The following is a 22,352-nucleotide window of genomic DNA, read 5'->3' as shown; positions in this document are numbered from 1 at the left end:
TTATTATTGTCTTCCTTCTACTTACTTTGGAATTAATTTGCTCTTCTTTTTCTAATTTCTTAATTTCAGAACTCAAATCATTCATTTAGATCTTACTCTTTTTCTAAGTTAAGAATTTTAAAACTATAAATTTTCCTCTAAATATTATGTTAACTGAATCCCACAAATTTTGATATTGCTAAATTTTAATTTTCGTTCAGTTCAAAACATTTTCTAATTTATCTTATGATTTCTTCTTTGACCTATAGATTGTTTATAATTTTATTGTTTTATTCTCAAATATTTGGGGGTTTTCTAGATATCTTAATGTTCCCGGTTTCTAACTTAAATCCATTGTTATCAGAGAACATTTCCATATGACTTCAATCTTTTCAAAATTCCTGGGACTTGTCCTACAGCCCTACACATGGTCTGTATTGGTAAATGTACCAAACACCCTTGAAAAGAATGTAAATTTTGCATTTGTTTGATTTACCATTTTCTGGCCCAGCATAATATAGCAGACAGACTCTAGGTAGCTCCTTTTTTTTTTTTTTAAGATAGCTCGTTTTATCCCCACCTCCTAATGTTCATGCTTTTTGTGTTCCCCTCCTCTTAATGTGGAAAGGACTATGTATCTTAACCAATACATGACAGCAGAAATGACAAAATGTCACATTACAAAAGATTGTAACCAACCATGCTAGGAGACACTCTCTCCTTTGACAGCTTTGAAGAAGCAAGCTGCTAGCCTGTGAGCTACCATATGGAGAAGACCATGCGGCGAGGAACTTAGGGTGGCCTCTGGCTGACAGCCATCAAGAAACTGAAGCCCTCAATCTAGCAGCCTGCAAGGAAACGAGTATTACCAACAACCCTGTGAGCTTGGAAGAGTATGCTTCCGCAGATAAGCTTCAGTCGAGACAACAGCCCTAGCCAATACGTGACTGCAGCTTCTAAAGCAGAAGAAGCAGAGGAGCTAGTTAAACGATGACTTCTGACCCACAGAAACTATGAGATAACAAATGTGTGTTCTTTTAAGTGGCTATGTTTGTGGTAATTATGGTTGTGCAGCAATTGATAAATAATATGAATTTACCACGTGCACCTGAAAAGAACGTGTTTTAGTTCATAATACTGTCCAACTTTCTGTTTTCGTTGATTTTTTTCATAGTTGTTTTGTTAACTTCTGGGAGAGAGCTGTTAAGGCCTCCACCTATGATTGTGGAATTTTTTATCTCTCCCTTTAATTCTGTCAGTTTTGCATCATATATTTTAAAGTTCTGTTAGCAGGCACAAATTTGATTTTTTATCTTCCAGATGAATTTATTCTTATATTATTATGAAATACTTCCAAATAATTTTTTGTGTTGGAATCTATTAAAATATCCACGTCTTCATATGCTTACTGTTTGCGTGGCTATTTCTTTGCATTCCTTTTCCTTCAACTTAACTGTGTCTTTGTCTTTTAAGTGCATCATTTACAGACAGCATTTACTTGGGTCTTCTTTTTTATAATAACTTCTATCTCATATTTACCTTAGTCCATTAATGTTTAATGTAATTATTGATATCATTAGATTTGGGTCTTTCAAATTATTATTTGTTTTCTATTCCTCCCTCTCCCCTTTCTCTCTCTTTCTTTTTTGAGCACTCATTCTTCTTTTCCAGGTGTTTTGTTTAATTATTTTATTTTATAAAGAATTTCAGTTTTAAATCTCTATTGGTTTTTAATCTATACTTCTTTACATTATTTTTTAGTGGTTTATCTATGTATTACAATATACACCCTTACTTTTTATTCCACTTACACTTAATATATTATCACTCTACTAAAAATGGTTCATAACCCACACCCAGCCCTGTCCTTTACACTACAGTGGTTATATGTATTCCATCTACATATAATATAAATCCTACAAGACAATGTTATAAATTGGGATATAAATAGGCTTTTGTTTTTTTTTAAATTATGATGAAAAGAGTAAAAAGCCTTTTGTATGTTCCCAGATAATAACTGTTTCTGATGATCTCATTCCTTTCTGAGGATCTGAGTTTCCATTTGATACATCTGGTATCTAGGCTCTTTAGCTGGGAGAATGACCTTTATCTTTTATTATAGTGCAGGTCTGCCAATGATAAAGTCTCATCATTTTCTTTTATCTAAAAATGTTGTTATTTTGTCATCATCCTGAAGAACACTTTCACTGAATTTAGCAGAGAATTTTAGACCGACAGTTGTTATTCTATTGTTCCATTTTCTTCTGGCCTCTACAGTTTCTGGTGAGAAGTTAGTACTCAGTTGAATTATAGGTCCCTTGTGTATAATTTGTCATTTTCTGAGTTTCTTCTACAAGAATTTTTCTTTATACTTGGCTTTCAACAGCTTGACTATTACGTGCCTCAATATGTTCACCCTGGTGTTTAACCTGCTTGGTGTTTTATGATACTATATACATATTTGGGAGAAAAATGTGGCCATTATGTCTTCAAACAATGTTTTGCCTCATTCTCTCTCCTCTATTTCTAGGATTCTAATTACATGTGTGTTACACTGTGTGATATTATCTTAAGTCCCTGAGGCTCTCACTTAAAAAATTTTTTTAAATCTTTTGTTTCTCTCTCATCTCCTACTAGGGAATAACTTTATTGATTTAAGTTCAATTAACTTTCCTCTTCATCTCCATTCTGCTGTTAATTTCATCCAAGAATTTTAATTTCAAATATTCTATTTTCCAGTTCTAGAATTTTCATTTTTTATGGTTTCTATTTTCATTCCTGAGATTTTCTATCTTTTGACTTATTATAAGCATATTTTCTTTTCTCTATGGAGAATGTGTTTCATTTTTCTGGTTTTTAAGCAGATTATATAGTTTTGGATTATATCTTAGATATAATAAATGTTAAGTTGTACAGACTTTGGATTCTGTACTTTCTCTTTGATGAGTGTTTGTTTTATATTTTATTTTATCATGCAATTAATTGTCTTATTTAGATAAGAGCCACAGACTCTGTTTCTTGGGCAGCAACCCTGATTCAGTTCAAATCTTTTGTCTTTAGCTGAGTTGCTTTGAATTTGCTATCACATGTGTGATTCAGAGTCGGCAAGAAATGCCAGATTTGGTGTGAGAATCTCCTCTCTGGTTCTTTCCCTTCCAGAATCCCCGACTTTGTCATGCTTTCTTCAGACTAAGTCTTCTGATTTCCCAGGCCATGAATATTATACTTTTTCCATGTTCTGATTCCGTGTGGCCTCAGACTAATGAATTAAACTGGGGACTCAGTCAGTGCAACTTCCCCTCCAAACATGGACTCTTCACTAGACTCCACCTGCTCTGTTCACCCCCTACTGCCTTTCAGTTGCTGCCTTTTGTAATATGTTCAGAGTTTATGGTTGCTATCTGCTCAATGGTTAGTCTGTTAGAATTTTACTTCTTCCCAGAAATAGAACTTAATAGTGTATCTTATAACTACCACTCTAAGTTATACTTTTGTCTAATTTCACAAACTCAGTATTTCAGATATCAAGGAATTTAGTAAACTAACTGGAAACATTATTCTACCTCATATAACAGTTTACTAATAATATTATTCAATTGTTCATCTACCCAAAGTTTAGAAAAAACTAATTAACAAACGCAGAGTTTTAAAATTACAACCGAACTTGCCAAACTTACCTAGCTCCCAAGATATCCTTCTTGGCAAGGCCTATTCCAGCAATAACTTTTACTCTCACAATTCGGGAATTTTCCTAAAATGCAAAAATTTATATTTTATTTTCATGTAACTTATAACTTATTTAAGACTTTAAATATATATACCAAATAAGGTAATCAGGACATTAAAATTAATTGGAAGAATCTTTTTCAGGAGTTAATTTGATTAAAAGTTATAGAAAAGAAAATGAAAACTGTATTATTTTTTGTAATGACTTGATGATCTACAAAAAAAAAAAAAGCCAAAAAAAAAAGCCAAAAAAATCATTACAGTAAGTATGAGTTTATCACTGCTTCCAAAAGAATCTAAAGCCAAATTATCGGAACTGATATGAATTTATCATTGTTGCTCTGTACATGAACAACACAAGATTGAGAGCTCATTTGTAATAATTATTTAGACAAGTAATTATTTTTAAAATCCCACTCACTAAACCATATATTAAATAAAACTATAATGTATTAATATTGTAGCATATGAAACATTAAATTTCTGGGCATAATAATACTATTATGAGGTTTTATATAAGAATATCTTACTTTTAAGGGCTACATACTGAAGTATTTAAGGCTAAAGTATGATAAAGTTGGCAACTTACTCTTAAATGGCTCAGCAAATAAAAAGTTAAACATAAGGGTGTGTGTGTGTATAGAAAAAAGGGAAATTAGCAAAAAATTACCAATCCGTCGATCTAGCTGAAAGGTAATTAGGTGCTCATTATACTTTTACTTACTGCTCTCTAAATTTAAAAATGTTCAAAATAAAAAGCTGGGTAAAAAATACTATAAAACAGAATACATACTTCAAAAATTAACAAGTAAGCAAAACTGTTAGATACAGAGACATAAAATTAATAAAAAATGCCAAAAAACTTTATAAAGGATAAAATTTGTAAATTACTGAAGAAAATAAAGAAAACATATACAAATGAAGAAATTTACTATGTTCATGGATGGAACTATTTATTATCTACTTTCTCCAAAATAACTTATAAATTCAATACAATTTCAATTCCCCTCACTGAATTATTTCATATATCTTAACAAATGATTCTAAAGTTCATAAGGGAGAGTGAAAATGAGTAAAGAACTAGACAATAATATTTGATCACTATCTTATACTATATATAAAAACAAATTCCAGATGCATTAAATTCTAAAAGTGGAAAAGAAAACTTTCAAAATTTCATAAGCTATTTTAAAATATTTTTGTCACTGGAGTAGGAAAGGATTAAAAAAAAATACAAACCCTAGTGGAAAAAGCTGTTAGGTTTGACACCAAAATTATGTCTCTTTTGTATGAGAAAAGATGCCATGAGCAAAATGAAAAAACAAAGGGACAAATAGGGTGGAAATATCTAAAATACATACCACTGACAAATTATGATTAAAAGCCAATAAGTGAGATTTAAATAACAAAATACTAGAAATCACAGAGAATGGCCAATAAACACATGAAAAGATCCTCAATTTCACTAATATTAAGACAGAACTCTAAAACACTGTTGGTGGGAGTATAAACTAAAGAATCATTTTGAAGAGATATTTGTCAATATCTACTAAAGTTCTAAATTAATAACCCAGGAATTGCACTTTTAGATATATCCCCTAGATAAACTCTCACTCGTGTACACAAGGCCATAAGTGCAACAGCATTCACAGTAGCATTTATAAGATCAACAAATGTGAAATAAAGATTGCCCAACAGAGAGCAACCTGATTCTGTTCTAAAATTATTCCATCAGCCAGGTGAATAGATAAAGATGTGGTATGTATATACCATGGAATACTACTCAGCTGTTAAAAAGAATGAAATTTTGCCATTTGCTGCAACATGGATGAACCTGGAGGGCACATGCTAAGTGAAATAAGTCAAACAGAGAAAGACAAGTGCTGTATGGTATCACTTATACATAGAACCTAAAAAATACAACAAACTAGTGAACATAATAAAAAAGAAGCAGACTTACAAATATAGAGAACAAACCAGTGGTTACCAGGGGAGAGGGGTGGGGGAAATCATAGGAGTAGGGGAGTGGGGGGCATAAACTATTGGGTATAAGATAGGCTCAGTGATGTATTCTACAACATGGGGAATATAGGCAGTATTTTGTAATAACTGTAAATGGAGAGTAACCATTAAAAACTGTATAAAATTTTCAAAAATAATAAAATTATTCCATTAACAAGTAGTAGATCATATTCCTTTCTGAGGAGAGGTCTGGGTAGGGGAAATATACGTATTATAGGGTATTGACCGCAATCTTCTTCCATTTCTAAATACTTAGAACCTCCCTTGTTTCTGGAGGTTTCAATGAAATATGATAACAGAAGAATTCTATGAGCTCCAAAGCCCAGATGACAAATTCAGATAACACAAAAATTCTTGACTAGTGATGCCAGATAAAATACAACTTTCCACCATCACCAAATATAATTAAACACATTGCTGATCTTGCAAGAAAGAAGGGAAATCCTCAAATATCAAATAAAAATAGATTTGAAAATCAGAGAGGAAAACATAAGCTGAAATTTCAGTTTTCTACAGGGATTGATTCCCCAAAATCTGAAGAGATTTATGAAACTACCAGTTTTTCCTGGAAAGTCACTGAATAATCAGGCCAATTAAAATACTCTATTGGCCGTAACAGCCAAATTCTCCTATATCAGTTGACTGGGAAGAGGCTATACTTTATTAAGTAGGTACTAATCTCCAAAACTGATTCTGAAAATTAGAAATCTTCTCTGTGATGACTTCATAAACAAATACAAACTTTTTCAAGTGGTAAAGCATAATCAAAAGGGAACTATGTTCAGTATCTTCTAGTAACCTATAATGAATACGAATATGAAAACAAATACGTGCATGCATATGTATGACTGAAACATCATGCTGTACACCAGAAACTGACACACAGTAAACTGACTATATTTCAATTAAAAAAACATACAATAAAAGTTGTTAAACAAAAGAGCCCTCAGCAACTAATGTTATTTGATAATCTTCTCCTTTCTAAGCGCAGACGAGTGTTTATAATTTGTACATGACCTTAGCTGAGGAAAGAAATTACTATACTCTTCTAAAAGAGTTAATCCATAATTGTGACGCTCCTGATTTAAAAACCATCCACACTACTATACTCCACTGAAACTATCCCCTAGAAGTCTCCTGGAGGAAAAGGTAACAGGCATTAATTAAAAACAATTTCAGGGACTAGCTTACTCAAAGGCACAGACATTTAACTTTTAAACCTTATCCTTACATTTTCCACCACAAAAATGAGAATGATTTACTTTAGATGCTGTGGTTACATGATGTAAACTTACATTGATTTAAGAGTCTTTCAGAAAATTAAGTAAGAAATGCCACTTATTTTCATATTTGCATTCATTTAGCTTCATTTTGTAAATTTATGCTAGAAAATTGTCCAAACTGGTCCCTTCAACCACATGCATAAACAGAGATCGTATCTCACATCATCTTTGAAAATGATGGAGAACATTAATACTGCAACTAGAGACATAGCTCTCCAGTAATTTCAGAATCCTGATGCTAAAAGTACTATTAACAGAAATCTGAGGAGTACTCAGTGAGTCAAAAAGAAACAAAAAATTAAACATCTTTTCTTAATCAAAACGGAGACACTATCCTCAAACAGACCAGAGCTCTTCACTAAAGCTGGAACTTTCTCCTTCCACTCCTAAGAGAGCTTTGTTGGTTTTTGAAAGTGAAATGGAAAGGTTGTAAATTGTAGGCCAAGCTGTGTGGCTTTTCTCTATGACAGGGAGAAACACAATGGTAATGTGTTATCTATGCAGGCGGCTTCAGTAATTAAAAGCTGCTTTCCAAGGGCTGAAATTTTCTCTACAATTCATGAAAAGAGCTACTAACTACTCCTTAATCTGTCAACTCCACCCCTTAAAAAACCAGAAATAGGAAAGGCAGAGCTTTAAGTCTTTCTACCTCTCACAGGCCTTGGGAGAATTTCTGTTACTTCCTTCATCCTTCTCCCCTCCTTCCATTGCCCACCCCACTAGTCTACTTTTTTAAAAAGATATATCCTGTGTTTACTTCCCTCTGAGTTTTTATACTTGATCCCCTCTGCCTGGTGTATTCTTCCCCATCCCCTACCCCTTCAGTGTAAAGTCCTACATTGTCTGAGCAGATTCCTTAGAAATCATTAAAAATATAATTATTAATATTATTTATTGACAGAAAGTAATTATAATGTTAATTGGAAAAATCAGGATACAGAATGACATCTATTCTGTGATAATTCCGTAAAACATGCATGCAGATGGATAAAGACTGGAAAGAAATATGGAACAAAGAAAATAGCTACTCAATAATGAGATGATGAAGGTTTTGTTTTACTTCTTAAACTTTTTACAAAGTAAAATTTTTTTCATAAAAAAAGTTCTGTTCTTTCTTCAAAGTCCAAATGCCATGTTTTCTAAAAGTCTTGACTCATGTCAAACCCCTTCTCTTTGCAAGAGACTCAATCATGTAGCATCGACTACATGCTATCTTGAATCTGAGGCAATAAGCTAGATGCTTTTCTCCACTATTAAAATTGTGAGATTTTTGAAGCCCAAGAAACATCTTTTTGTTATCTTTGTACCTTCTATAGGAACCAGCAGAATAGCTGGGACATAACAGGGGCTGATAAATTCTTGATTAACAACCCTTTTCTGAAGTAGCTGCAAGTAGGAATAAGGTACCAAATTAAAAGTGAGGGAAAGTCTGCACAAACAGTGAGCCCTCGGCCCCCTTCCCTACTTAGGTCCAAGAAAACTGGCTGCCTGACCTACACCCACCAAACAAAAGATCAGAAGACTTCTTTCTGAGGATACTGAGGGGGGCAGGGGGGAAAACACTCTATGTGAGAATCCCACAATGAAATGGGAGGTTCAGATCATTCTACTGTGAAATACTCTAGTCAACAGTACTGTCCACTCATAAGGAGGGCATATGTCAGCCAATGAGGGAAAAATTGGGAAAAAGAAGACACGAAATTAAGGAAACAGTGGATCCAACACAGAAAAGCGATCCAGAGAATTCTCACAATGATGGCAAGTGGAATCCTGCAGATAACGGCTATCCAACAGGTGTAGCGTGCAGGCAGTTCATAGGGAATGTAATGTAGCAGAGGCTGTCTCCAACAAGTATGCAGAGAAGGGACTGGATAGCATTCGTATATGGGGGTTGTGTGTGTGTGTGTGCGAGCACGCACGTGCGCATGCATAGAAACACACTGAGTAGTTTCAAAGCTCTTTCAGTTTGCAATTTAATTTGTGATAGCTATATGGAAAATGAAAGCAAACCATAAATGGTAAGTAATTATAACTACGGTATGATGGTTCAGATGTGAATAATAGTGTAATTACAAAGTGCAATAATATAAATACTAAATACTTAACAAAAAAATTGCTAGGGTGGGAGGAAGGGATGCATTTTTTAAAAAAATTTTTTAAGCAATAAATGCTATATAACTTCAGATAACCATATTTTCCAAATTAATACTGGAACCTAAGGTTTGATGGCAGTTTTCTTCCTCTGGTGTGTAAATTTACCTGAGACGTTTTACAAAAACATAAATGTTAGATCACCTTTACTGAAAACTAAACAAAATCAGAGCCACCCTAGTAAAGGTGGAGTATATATATGATTGCTATGTATTTGCTATGGATGGTCAAAATTCCTCTGGAGTTTCCAGCAGGAATAACCACGATACATTAAAATACCCAGAACTCTTAGATTTAGGAGAGAGTAGTGACTCTCAAAGTCTATTCCCTGAACCAGCAGTATGAGCATCACATGGGAATTTGTTAGAAACTCAAATTTTCAGGCCCTGAACCTACTGCATCAGACACTCTGTGGTGGGGCCAGTTTGAGCCTTGGTAAGAGATGGAAAGTGGTCTTCAGCCGAGAGGTTACTAAATGTCCTCTGAAGCTCTAGCACTTCTGAAAAAAGTCTGATTTAACAAACTCTCCAGGTAATTGTGAAGGATACTAAAATTTAGAACCACAGGAAAAGAGCGTGAGTATAAGGAAGGGAAGTGCTGTAGTTAATTAGCGCAGCTGTGAGAGTATTCCTCATTTTAAAACTGCAACTTTTTTATTCAGTCAGTACAACAAAACTTCCAAAAAAGCAACTCATCGTTACCTTACATTTTAACACTACCTTTAAATATGGCAGCACCATATATATGCTTATTTATACACAAAATATCTCTGAAAGGAAACACATCAAGTTGATATCCTGTATTTGTCGAAAACATAATTTCCACAAAAAAAGATCTGTAGATGAATGTTCATAGTAGGTTTCTCTATAACTGCCTAAACTTGGAAACAACTGAAGTGTCCATCAAAAGGAGAAATGGATAAACCTCTGGAAAATTGCGACAATGGAATACGACTCAGCAATAAAAAGAATGAGCTACTGATATAAACAACCACATGACTACTTTGAAAAACATTATATTAAACAAAAGAAGTCAGACACAAAAAAGTACATACTGTATGATTTCACTTATATAAAGTTCCAGAACTGGAAAAATGAATTCATGGCAATAAAAAGTTGCCCAGGAAGACTGAAGGAGGGGAGGTGAGTGGAAGAGGACCCAAGGAAACACTCTGGAGTAATGGAAATAGGCTGTATCTTAATTGGGTTGTTAGCTATAGATTTTGTTGAAAACCACTGTACATCAAATTGTTCATTAAGATCTGTGCAATTCACTAACTGTACTCCTTCCTCCTCCTGTCTGGAAAAAAAGTGAAATAAAGACATTTTCAGACAAAAACAAAAACCAGGAAAGTTTATTACCAGGAAACAGTCACTGAAAGAAATTCTACAGAATGTACTTCAGGCAGAGAAAAAGTCATCCCAGATGGAAAGCCAGAGATGCAGGAAGAAATGAAGATAAAACATGCAAAGAAAATGTTAAATACATGAGGGAAAAAATTTATGAAAAAAATAGTAACAATGTTAATGATGAGGATGATGGTGTGTGTGTAACAATGTTAATGATGAGGATGATGGGGGTGTGTGTGTGTGTGTTTGTGTGTAGGCTCATGTAGGCATTTAGTGAGTTTCCCTTCCACTTGGGATCCAATTCAAAATCCTTAATAAACAGCCTTCAGGCCCCACCTGACCAGATTCTGCTTTCCTTTCCTCTCCAGATTCTTTTCCTGACACCAACCGTCTTTCTCCAACACTGGAGCCTTCTCTGTGTTCTTGTCCATTTCATCTTTTGCACACAGTTCTATTTACCTGGAAGGCTTTTTTGCCCTCCTAGGCAACTTCTATTCATCTTTATGTCCTCAGCCTTTCCTCACACTCTCTACCCTCCTCCATACAAAATTAATTCACTTTCTTCTGTTAAATACTTTCATCTTATACTCCTTTTCCTTCATAACATTTATAACAACATTAGTGTGTGATTATATATTTAATGTCCCTCTCTCCCTCCAGGCTATAAATTCAGTAAAATCTGTTGTCCACCACTATAACCTCATGACTTGACTCAAGTGCCTTACACATAGCAGGTGTTCAACAAATATTTGTTAAGCAAATACAGAATTCAGGCACTTTGGAGGTCCACCTAAAAGTTCTAACAAAAATAGGCAGAAGATATGGAAGAACATAATACCAGTTACAAATGAATTCTGCACATGCTCCATTCATCATCTTCCTGAGAAAAAAAACCTATTCTGTTCAATTCTTTTATTTGAGCAACTATTTGCAGCAGGACATTGGAAAGACCACACCTTTGGTACTAAAGGGTTCTGGGTTTCAATTCCAGATTCACTACCTTCTGGGAGTAAGTCCTTGAGCAATCTCAGATTTCCTATCCATAAAATGGGGATAACACCAACTGCTTTTGCAAAACTGTTGTGACAATTACAGCCAAAGTATGAGAACACAGAACCTGGAACCCAGCAAATAGCAAGCATTCAGTTAAAGGCAGCTATGATTATATTTCAATTGACTCTTACTCTGAAGGAAGACATTTTCATTAAAGCATCTATATGCACTGACATGACTGTTCACGTTACTTTCTTCTTCACCCCAACATGTCTCACACAGGGAAAGCCAGACATCTGGGTCAGGTCACAAGGCTATAATGTTGGGCTACAGACATTTATTCCACAAAAGCCTTATCAAAACTTTTTTCCATTTTTTTGTGCTGTGTCTTTCTCCTGGCATCTATCTGTCAACCTCCTACCCTCTCCACTTATTTATCCACTTAAAACTCTGACAGGGTTGAGAAGGCAGCCAGACTAAATGGAAGCTTTGAGAAGAAAGAGATCAGTAACATCGAATCAGTAGAACAGTGGGTTTAGCAATTCAAATCAGCAATCTTACATGTCTCCAGGCACTGTAGAATATTCTTAGTACCAGATATAGCCAGGAGATAGGAGCATCAGCTGATTTAAATACCCCACTCTGACAGATGTCACAAAATTATGCCAAATAACCTGTAAGTGACAGGGCCAGAATTTTAACCTAGGCAAATTCCATTTTCTATACCGCTGCTCACCCTGAATGATGTAGTATAAAGGTGCCTTAAAGATTCTATTCTTGTGTGATATATGAATTGCTAATAGTTAACCGTTAGAAAAAAAGTACTCCCTTCTCTTCTATTTTCTTCCTGGAGCAGAGGGGTCAATGGCCAGGCTACTTTAGGCAGAGTTTGTGGGGAGGAGGAGTCTCATGGAGGTGCATGGTCAGCGTGCTCACCAGCATGGAGCACTGAGGGAAGGGGGAGGTGCCATACACAGAGGCTTCAGTAGCATGCCCACTGGCCTGGGACTCGGAGGACAGGGAGAGAGTGGTGCATGGAGATGCGACAGCAGTACTCCCACTGGCACCCAAGGATGCAAGGAGCTGGAAGTAGGGAACAGAAGAGGCAAACAGAGGTGAAACCTGCATGACTGGGAAAACAGTCACACCAAAAACATAAGTACATGGATTGAGCAAATAAGTGAATATAATGAGGATAATAAAAGTCAGAATTTTCATTGTTAGAGAAGAAAGAACCCTGATGTATTAGATCTGAATTGGAAACACTGGTATGAATTAATGATTTTCAAATATATGTATACAGATTGATACAGAAATAGCTATAGATTTATGTGTTCACTTATATATGTATATGTGTACAGTACACGAACACTTTTTAACTCTCTTTGCTGAAACTGCTGAAGAGAAATAACATCCAGTAGCAATGAGCATACCATACACCCTGATCTTGGCTTCTAAAAACCATTTCCTACTAAATGTAAACAGTGTTCCTAGGAGAAACAGCTGATTCCAGACAGTGCTGGCCCAGGCAAAATACAAGAGGAGCATCTTCTGCCAGAAAAGTAATAAAGAATTTCAAAGAATGACGAAGACTTGTCCCAAGAACACAGGAACCTCCTTGAAAGGCTCTGAGGAAAACCTCCACTGGCCAAACTGAGATAATTTGAACCATAAAATAGTCAATGATAGCAATTAATTACAACTTACTGAATGAGGTGGGACTGTACAAGTCTGCTATAACTAAACAAATGGACAAATAAATGGAGGAGAAAGGGAAGGCTCTTCTTACACAAGATGGAAGTAAAAGACAGTAGCACTTGATTCAGGTGGAAGCCATCAGTGGACACTAAAGCTGGTGGATGGAGAGCTGATGAATGAGAGGACACTGGCATAATCTCTGACTATGTCCCCACCAAATATAAAGGGAAAATGGTGACATTACCAAGAAGAAACCTGGCAGACACCAAAATTACCAACCAATCAAGGTTATCGTCCACGGTGATGAGACAAGCCAAAATTCTGTACCCCTAGATGTGACATACTGAGAAGAACACAGCACCATCCCCAAGATTCCCACTCAAAAAAGTGTGGCCCTGACATGATCATGAGGAAACAGGAAACAGATCCAGGCTGAGGAACATCTTACAGGTTGTACAGCCTGGACTCCTGAAAACTGCCAAAGATAAGGAAGACTGAGGAGCTGACACGGATGACAAAAGACTGAAAAGACATGACAAGTACATGCGATGTGTGCTCCCTCCTAGATGAGATCTTGGACAGGAAAGGAAAAAGGGAAATTATCAGAACACTTGTCAAAAACTGAATGGGATGTCTGGATTGGATGGTAGTGTTTCAACAATGTTGATTTCCTGGCTTAGAGGGTTGGATGGCTGTTATGTATAAAAGTCTTCTTGTTTTAGGAAAATACACACTAGAGTATTCAGTGGCGATGGGGAATCATGTCTGCAGTTTGCCCTCAAATGGTTCAAAAAAAAGACCAATGAAAATGGCAAAAAGGGTTATGGACCAATTGTGAAATATCAACAGGTGAAGAACCTGCTTCAGAGGCCTTGGTGTTCTTTGTGTTGTACTTCCAATTTTTCTGTTCATTTAAAATGATGAAAAAGCAAATTATTAAAAATGAACTATATTTACCTACTTCTTTGTTCCCATGGAAACCCGCGAAAAATACTTCAGAATGCTGCTGGAATCAGAGAGTTGCAGAAAAGCAGTGATGGCAAAAACAACACGTGAAAGACTGGGTCAGATACAGATGCAGCTGCTGTGCACACTGTGCTTCTCCTTTGAGCGCAGTGAACAGAGGTTTGGGAACTTTGTTCCCAGGCTCGGTATGATGCCAGGGCAGGCAGGGTCTGCTTCCACTCGGTGTTAGTGGGTCTAGAAGCATCAGAATATGCACTTCTCAGTTACCCTGTTGTTTATGCATTGTTGCAGCTGTCACCATCAGAGGCATCCATACTTCTGTATGTGCAAATCGTACTCTCAGACCGGCAGTGGAGACTCAACCCTTTCCTTTTTATTTCCTTCCTTTTTTCCCTTGTCTCAGTCAGGTTTCAGTTGTAGGAAACAGAAATTACTCCGGAAGGTTTAAGAGGAAAGGAGCTCATATAGGGAATTAGGTGCTTCCAAAATCATTAGAGAAGCTGGAGGGTAGGCTGTAGGCTGTGCCTCCAGAGGACCTAGAACACCTCAGAACTGGCCTACCCTGGAAGCTGCCACCTGTGCCCAAGGCAAAAAGGCAGGTAATCAGGACAGAGCCACCACCAGATCTGTTGACTTTAAGAACATACCCAATCTCGACATCAGAAAGCTGTCACCACCACTACTTCTGTAACTTCCTATCCATACTCGTAAGACAAGTTACCAGATACTGAAACACCTGTGCAGAAAAACGCAATGTCTACATGACCAAACTTGCCAACAGGAAAAGAACAAGAAAAAAAAAGAAGTTCCGCCCCATTTCATTTCCACCTTCCCTCAACTAGGCGCACTTAACTGGGAAACCTATTTCATACCCCCTTTCCAGAATTTCAAGTGCAAAAGAATTTGGGAAACAAGGTGTTTCTACCCTGTATCTACCACACTCTTCATCACAGATGAGTGAGAGTTATCCTCTACTGTTGATCCCAATAGGCCGGCAGAGCAAATTTGGTATAAATTATCGTACATCACTGGCTCAGTTTGTTTGTTTTAATGGCAAAATTCTGTACGTAGAGCCAGGATCATCTCTCCTGAAAGACACGTGTATGTGGACAAAGAGCAAAAACTCACTGGTAAGTGACAGAGAGGTATGAGGACCTAAATTTCTGCATACTTCAATACTAGTGTGTTCCCACAGTGTGACTCAGAGGCTATTCAGCACATACTGGTTAAATTACAATTCTCTCACCATCTTCTATCCCACGTCTATTCATTTTCTTCCTTGTTTCAGTTTCAAATTTAAAATAAGAATCATCACTTCTTGCTGTAATAGAAGAGCTATCTCACTTTCAGTCAATAGCAAAAAGCTGCCTCATCTCAGACTAGTCTGTGATAGAAAATGACATAGCTGCAATGTTTTTCTTCTTAAAAAAAGGTAAGGAGAGCGGCTTTTCTAAGCCCTCTTTTACTTCTGTGATGGACCAGAAAACTAATGGCCAGGGATAGTGGTGAGATGGCAATCTCTACCAGGAAACAAGTGATTTTTGTCTTTCCCACGAGACTATGAGCCCCTGACAAAACAGGCGGACGCCGTTTTTCTCTCTCTGTGTCCCTGGTCCCCTAGCATACTGCATGACACAGAACAGACACCAAAAAAACGTCAGTTGATGATGAATAACCCAAATTACAATGGAAGAAGTGGAAGACGACACTTCATCATTCCGGCTCTTATCTTTCTATCTCACTCTCTTCCTCAGCGTGGACAAAGGGAACAGAGGGAGCTGGAAGGAAATTCGAGTCATGAGACTGACACCTGGGACCCCCAGCCCAGAGAGGGCCCCACACTGGGACACTGCCCAGAAGTACAAATCCTTCAGCCAGTTCAGGAAAATCTCAGTTTAAAGGGTGGAGTTTCTGGCCGGTAGCCCCAGTTGCTTACTGACCACCCACTGGCTGCCACGATTCGTTTTATCTCAGCTGGGCAGAAGAGTGATGTGAGAAGCAGAAAACTGAAAATACAGATTTGTACCAAGAGAGGGACAGGTAGTGAATGATACCTCTGGCAAGATGCTGTCTATGATCAATCGGCTCTGCTGGAAAGGAGTGAGATTGGAAATGTGGAACAGCAGAGCCCACCAGGGAAAGAAAGTCCAAGGCCAGCCTCATCTGGTTGGATGCCAGCTTGAGATGATCCGCATCGGACAGCTTACTGCAGCAAGCAGGGAGACCAGACTGGTAAGAAGAAAGCTCTCATAGGTTCAACACCCCATTCTTTTCCTCCGATCGCTTCCACAGAACAATTATGGGAGAGGAGCTAGAATATTATCTTTAGCCATCACTCTGACTCTTGTTTCTGAGGGACTGCCACCACTCTCCACCACCACTTTTCTTCTCTTCTGGTAGCAACCACTAAGAAATTAAATTCTAATTGCATCACATAATCATTCCCAAAATACTCTGAGATAACGTGCCTGCATCAACAAGTTGCCCGCTGTTTATAAGCCAAGAACTCTCAAGAGAAATGTGAGACACTTTGTAAGACATTTGAAGATACCAAGTTACTAAGAGAAGGCACTACTACAACATTGTTAGAAAATTTAAGCAATCAATCTAAATTAGGCTGAAGGATTTGCAGTTAATTGGGTCTAATCTTGATAACAGGTACACGTGACAGCTTAGTCAATCAGCAAGAATGCTTACATTTTCCCCACAAACTGAACGAGTCTCTGTTAGACTCGATAGCCATTTCATCTTCCACCCATTCCCATTTTTGAGACAATCATCAAGAACACAGGGAAGCCACATCTCATTTAAACTGGAACTGCTCTTCCCAAATGGCCCTATTTTTAATAAGCATAAGGCATAATAACCAGAATAAGTTAGTTAGCTGACAAGAGACAGTTTCGCCTTCTCAAATCACAGAAGTTACCTTTGAGTGAAGAGCTGTGAGAAGTTCATAAAGGTGTTTACGCTTTTTTGGCTTAGTTTTGTAAATATGAAGACCAGTGAAACACAGCGTGAACTTTCCACACTTGACACTTGTTGCTAAATTGAAGATTTAAAAAAATCTGTCTGATTGCCCACCCCCGTCTCCTGGTAGGGAGTTAAAAAGGATTTCAGATGAAAGAAAAAAACCCAAACAGCTAATGACAATGCACTTGGAAGTCTTCAGGTCAAAGTTCAGAAAGTTAAGCCCAACGGGCCCCGGCCAGAGCAGGCTAATCAGCAGCCGGGATGCCAAGCTCCAGGGAAAGTCGCCCCACCCCACCCCCGGAGCTCACGCACACTTGGCGGGGGGTGGCAGGAAGGGGCCGGCGGGCTGCTGCGCGAGCCCCCGCGCACTCACGCCACCGGCTGCCTAGCCCCCCGCCTCATCACTTCCTGAGGGGAGCTGACAAGGAAGGCGGCGGCTTCAGCGAGGAGAGGGGTGTGGAGTCCACAGGCTCGCGAAGAAAACGGGGCTCCCTAAAGCAACCGCCCCCTCCCCGCCAGCCCGCGCGCGCCGGGCTGCCCCCGAGGTCCCCACGATCCCTGGCGCGCTCCCGGGGCTCGCGCAGAGGGAGGAAGGCGCTGACAGCCCACCCTCCGGCCGCCGCCTCCTCCTCAGGTCCGACTGATGGGCAGCGCGATGGGAAGCCCGCCCCGCAACCCCGCGGCCCCGCGACCCCCGCACCTCGTCCTCCGGGAGCCCGAACACCTCCACCGCGCAAGTTGCCATTTCCGAATGGTTCCAACAAACCGGACGCGCTCGCCCCCACCCAGAGTGGGAACTGCGGTGAGGAGGAGGAGGAGAGGGCGGAGGCGGGAGGAGTTGGAGGAAGAGGGGGCGGCGCTCCCCGGGCCGCAGCAGCGCCCCCGGCGGCCGGCCGGCGCTAGTGGCGCGAGGAAGCGGGGCGGGGCGGGCGCGGGAAGCGTGCGCGGTAGGAGGGCGTGCGTGGTGGGGCTCGGGTAGGAGGGGCGCTCGCGGCGCGGGCGCGCTTTCCGCCTCCGCGCCGGGAGGATGGTGGCCGACTCTCCCGCCTCGGGGAGCCGGGCAGCCCCAGGCAGCCCCAGGGAACTGCGCCGAGCTGGCAGTGGAGGCCGGGAGCACGGCCGCCCTTCCCCTGGGAAGGCAAGCTGCGCCTCGCCTCAGCAAGTCTCACTGAGATCCGCCCCAGAACTCGGCCTCTGACTAGCCGCCTGCGACCCGGGGCGCTTAATCTTAGCCTCTCCACGGGCTTAAACATCAGACCGCCTTTTCGTCTGTCCAGGCTGCAGATTCCAATAGAAGCTGGACCTTGGGACCGTCGGGTCCAGCCGGAGAGCGGCAGCAAATGGGGAGGCGTGAAAGGAATCTCATCATGCTTGGACTCAGGATCTGAAATTCTCTTCCTGTGATTTGTAAACACGGTGCCAATTAATATTTCCTGTCATATGGTCTGTCCATCTTTAAAGCCTACCCATAACGTCCAGCTGCCAGTCTTAACCCTATAAATCTGCTTAGCTAAGGAAGCCTTGATCTGCAGCACCACTGGAAGGTAGTGAAGAAGGGGGAAATAAAATAAACTGGGACCTCCGGTGCTGTGCAATAATACGCTTATTTTATAGTCATGTCTGATGGGTTCAGATAGTTCCACAATCACAGGAAGTCCCCCACCAAATAAAGCACCCATAAAAGAGAATGGGGAATAACGAGCACTCATTGTCTAAGCCAGGATTAATCTCTTGCTCTTTTCCTACAGTTGCAGAAAGTTGTGTAACTCTAGAGTCTGGAAATCTAATTTAAATTTTCCTTAAGGAATCCAGAATAAACAATTTTAAGTGCTGAAAGGGGAACAAGACTATAGCCCATATTATTGGTTTGTTATATAAGATTTTGTTGTACTTTATGTTTGGCAGGGTGCATTTAATTCATATTATGTATCAGAATTCTATTAATATACTATCCAAATTTTATCATCTGTATTAGGGAGAAAGAGGTGGCAGTTAAGTAAACACGAGTGCAAAATTCCAGAATGCTCAGGAATTGTTGGCTTAATTAAAAATCTCTCATAGATTAATTTCTTTGTTTTATAAACTGTCACATACTTGTGTTTTTTAGTAGGCTAGGAATAAAATAATCTGAAAATATTCAGTATGCCCTTTTATTTGGGAAACAATACTTCTTCCTAATCTCTCTCTGATACACATTTTTATGTTTAACTTTAAGTAGGACATTTGTGTCATTTTAGGGCATTGTTTCAAAGGTATAGAAACAGCTTCCATCCTCCTACTAAAATTTAATGAATGGATGAGAAGTGTACACACAATGTAAAACTGGTAATAAAGTCAACCAGAAATCCCAGTAATTTATGTAGTAAAGCACCAGCTCTTATAGGCAGTAGGCAACAATGAAGGTAATTCCAAAGACCGCTAATTTGACTGATGATTTCTTATTCCTTCCCTGTGGATCCAAAATGGTAATGAAGAATTAAGCAGGCAGTTACTGACATATGGTGAACTACAGTAATTGTTATTTCTCAGCCAACAGCTAGGAGAGGCCCAGTGCAGCTAGTACCTGGAATTATGAGGACGTTCAAATAGAGAAGGTGGTATCAGCTGGTGGTCTAGTAACCACCACTACCATGGAGAAAGCTGTGTGGAATGAGAAATCCCTCTTTAACTGGACATATTGTTCAACTGGGTGGTATACTCAAGAAGGTTTTTTGCCCACCTAGACTGCTTTCAATTGAGTTCATGTTGATTTGACTTGAATAACTAAATGTATAACCAGGTAAGAGGCATGTATGAAGAATGTGACATTGTGCATAATAATTTGTTCCAAGCCTCACACCCCTGCTAGGGATTGCCCCCAAGTGAAAGGCTGGGCAATTCTAGCAACCTCCAGTGGCATCACCGTGCTCCTCCTTGTTCTTGAACCTATCTTCCCTTCAAATCTCTTTTCACATGAGCCTCCAAACAGGTAACGGAGCAGTAAATGAATGAAAAATCAATAACCTCATCAAGACTTTCTAGTAGTCTATGTACCTAAACCTCTTTATCTCTGCCTGTAATGTTAATTGTAATGCAGAACTTGAAGTTGTTTTTAATTTTTAATTATAAACCCTTGGGATAAAAATTCCGGTGCTGAATAACCAATCTAACAAGGGTAACAATATAAAAGATACTTTAACGTTAATTATTCCTTCTGTAAAGAATTTTTAAAAGTCTAGTGTGAAAGTTCTCCTTTATTCTCTCTCACATAATATCTGCTGGCTGTCTCTTTTCTCTCTAATACAAGATGTTTGAGATCTTTAAGGTTCACTTTTTCTTCCTCTTCTTCCACCCTAAACTCCCTGTACGTCATCCATTGCCATTCCCCCATTGCCATAGTTTCAGCTACAGTCTTTGTAGAGCCTGTCTCAGACCCAGAATTCAGTAGGCCAAGAAATGTTCCTATTTAATATTACTATAAATGTTACTATCTAATTCTGTAATTGAGTTTAGTTCCTACTACAATTTTCCTGTCTGCTTGGTAGTTAAAAAAAAACCCAGTCGTAATCAGTTCACTCTTGTTTCTCGACCGTCCTTCCAGTAAGATTGATGCTAAGCTCTAGCAGGCAGTTGGGTGCAGCATCACCTTGGGGATGGAGGGCAAGGTCCTCCCTGGGCCACGCTGCTGTTAGTAGATGCATCCTCCATCCCTCTGGTCCTAGTTGTGGTCTCTCACTAGAGTGACATTGGGCCGTTAGTAATGTAACCCAAAGTAATAGGATTGAAAGGTAGATGGTATATTGTTCTATTATATAGATGTCTAGAGGTAGGCAGGCCAGGGTAAAGACGGCTACTTTGCTCCACAAAAGAAGTCAAAAATTCAGGTACTTTACAGCTGGCTGCTTTGCCACTTCTAAGTGTGGCCCTTATCCTCAGAGTCCAGAAACACATTTAAGCCTCAATCATCACATCCATGTTGCAGGCAACAAGACAGAAGAACGAATAAAGAAGGGAGAGCGGGTCTCACGCTTGACTTTTAAGAAAGGCTTACAGATTCTGCTTAAACTCATGAAACAGATTTGAGTCACATGACTGTATCCAAATACAGGGTGGGCTGGGCAAATACAGAGACTTAGTTTTTCTCCTGGGAAGTCTTGTTGAGGGTCTGTTACTAGGGAGGAATGGATATAGGGGGAAAATTAGCAGTCTCTCCCTAGCACCTTTGCCCTCCACCATCCGAGGAGAAATCAGCACTCCCATCTATTTCTGGCATTCAGGCCATGGGCTTTTAGGTTCAACCTTGAAAACCCCTTCAGGTCCTCCAGCCTCTTTTATCTGCTCCTGGCCCTTCCACATCTTTCTGTGGCTGCAGAGACTTGGGACCTGTCTCCAGCCTAGCCTTTGCATTGCTTCTAGAGTATTGCTGCTCTTCCATGCTGGAATCAGGTGGGGATCTGGGCACTTCTGTAAAGCTTTCCATGTAAGACTGTACCCAGGACACAGGTCACCTCTACTCTTGGATTCCATGAATCTAACCCAGGGTTCTGTCATTCTCTAACCTGGAAGGAAAAATCCAGGTATGGGAAGGGAGTTCTCAGAACCTCTTCTCAGAGATGGTCACTGTCTAGTACTGTGCAACAAAGCTCCCTGCAATGAAGGAAATCTTTTATATCTATACTGGCAATATGGTAGCCACTGGCTCATCTGGCTGTTCAGCACTTGAAATGTGGCTAGTGCAACTAAGGAACAATTATTTTATTATTTAAATTTAAGTAGTCACTTGTGGTTAGTGTCTATGATATTAAACAATACAGGAACTGTGTCTAACATGTCCAAAATTGTAGAAACATTTTAAATTAAATTTTGAGTACGTACAAAAGAATATATAAAAACATGTAAAAGAATAACAATGAAGTGAACACTAATATACACATCACTACTAAAAGAAAAAAAATGTTACCAACAACTTTTTTGTCCCTTTCATGCCTTCCTATTCCCTGTCCTTTCCTCCACTCACCAAAAGATAACTCCTATTCTGAATTCTATGTTTACCATTTTCTTGGTTTTTTTTAACTCTTTCACTAAATGTATGTATTACTAAGTAATGCATTATTTTTGCTTCTTTTTATAAATGGGATCATTAAGTGACTTGGATTCTTTTACTCACCATTCTATTTGTGAGATTGATTTATGTTGATGGAGTTGTGGTGGCTGATTTATTTTCACTGCTGTGTAA

The 22,352-nt window shown here is 39.0% G+C and overlaps 1 protein-coding gene and 1 long non-coding RNA gene across 2 annotated transcripts in view; one reads left to right on the top strand and one right to left on the bottom strand.

The window, feature by feature from the left end:
* NEDD4 (NEDD4 E3 ubiquitin protein ligase) overlaps nt 1-17,991 on the bottom strand; it is a 113,225-nt gene extending 95,234 nt beyond the window's left edge. Inside the window, exons 1-2 of the mRNA XM_032481127.1 lie at nt 17,838-17,991; nt 3,657-3,730 (exon numbers count right to left, since the gene is read on the bottom strand). Of these exons, the coding sequence (XP_032337018.1) occupies nt 3,657-3,730; nt 17,838-17,882 (119 nt within the window). The 5' untranslated portion in view covers nt 17,883-17,991. The remainder of the gene's footprint in view (nt 1-3,656; nt 3,731-17,837) is intronic.
* Nucleotides 17,467-20,716, top strand: LOC116664094. Its single transcript, XR_004320430.1, has 2 exons — nt 17,467-17,939; nt 18,415-20,716. It is a non-coding gene; the product is annotated as an uncharacterized LOC116664094 (long non-coding RNA).
* The last annotated feature ends 1,636 nt before the right edge of the window (nt 20,717-22,352 follow it).

Source organism: Camelus ferus, chromosome 6 (assembly GCF_009834535.1).
Source record: "Camelus ferus isolate YT-003-E chromosome 6, BCGSAC_Cfer_1.0, whole genome shotgun sequence".
Taxonomy (NCBI): domain Eukaryota; kingdom Metazoa; phylum Chordata; class Mammalia; order Artiodactyla; family Camelidae; genus Camelus; species Camelus ferus.
The sequence above is the reverse complement of the archived record's forward strand: the minus strand, read 5'-3'. Positions and strand labels throughout refer to the sequence as shown.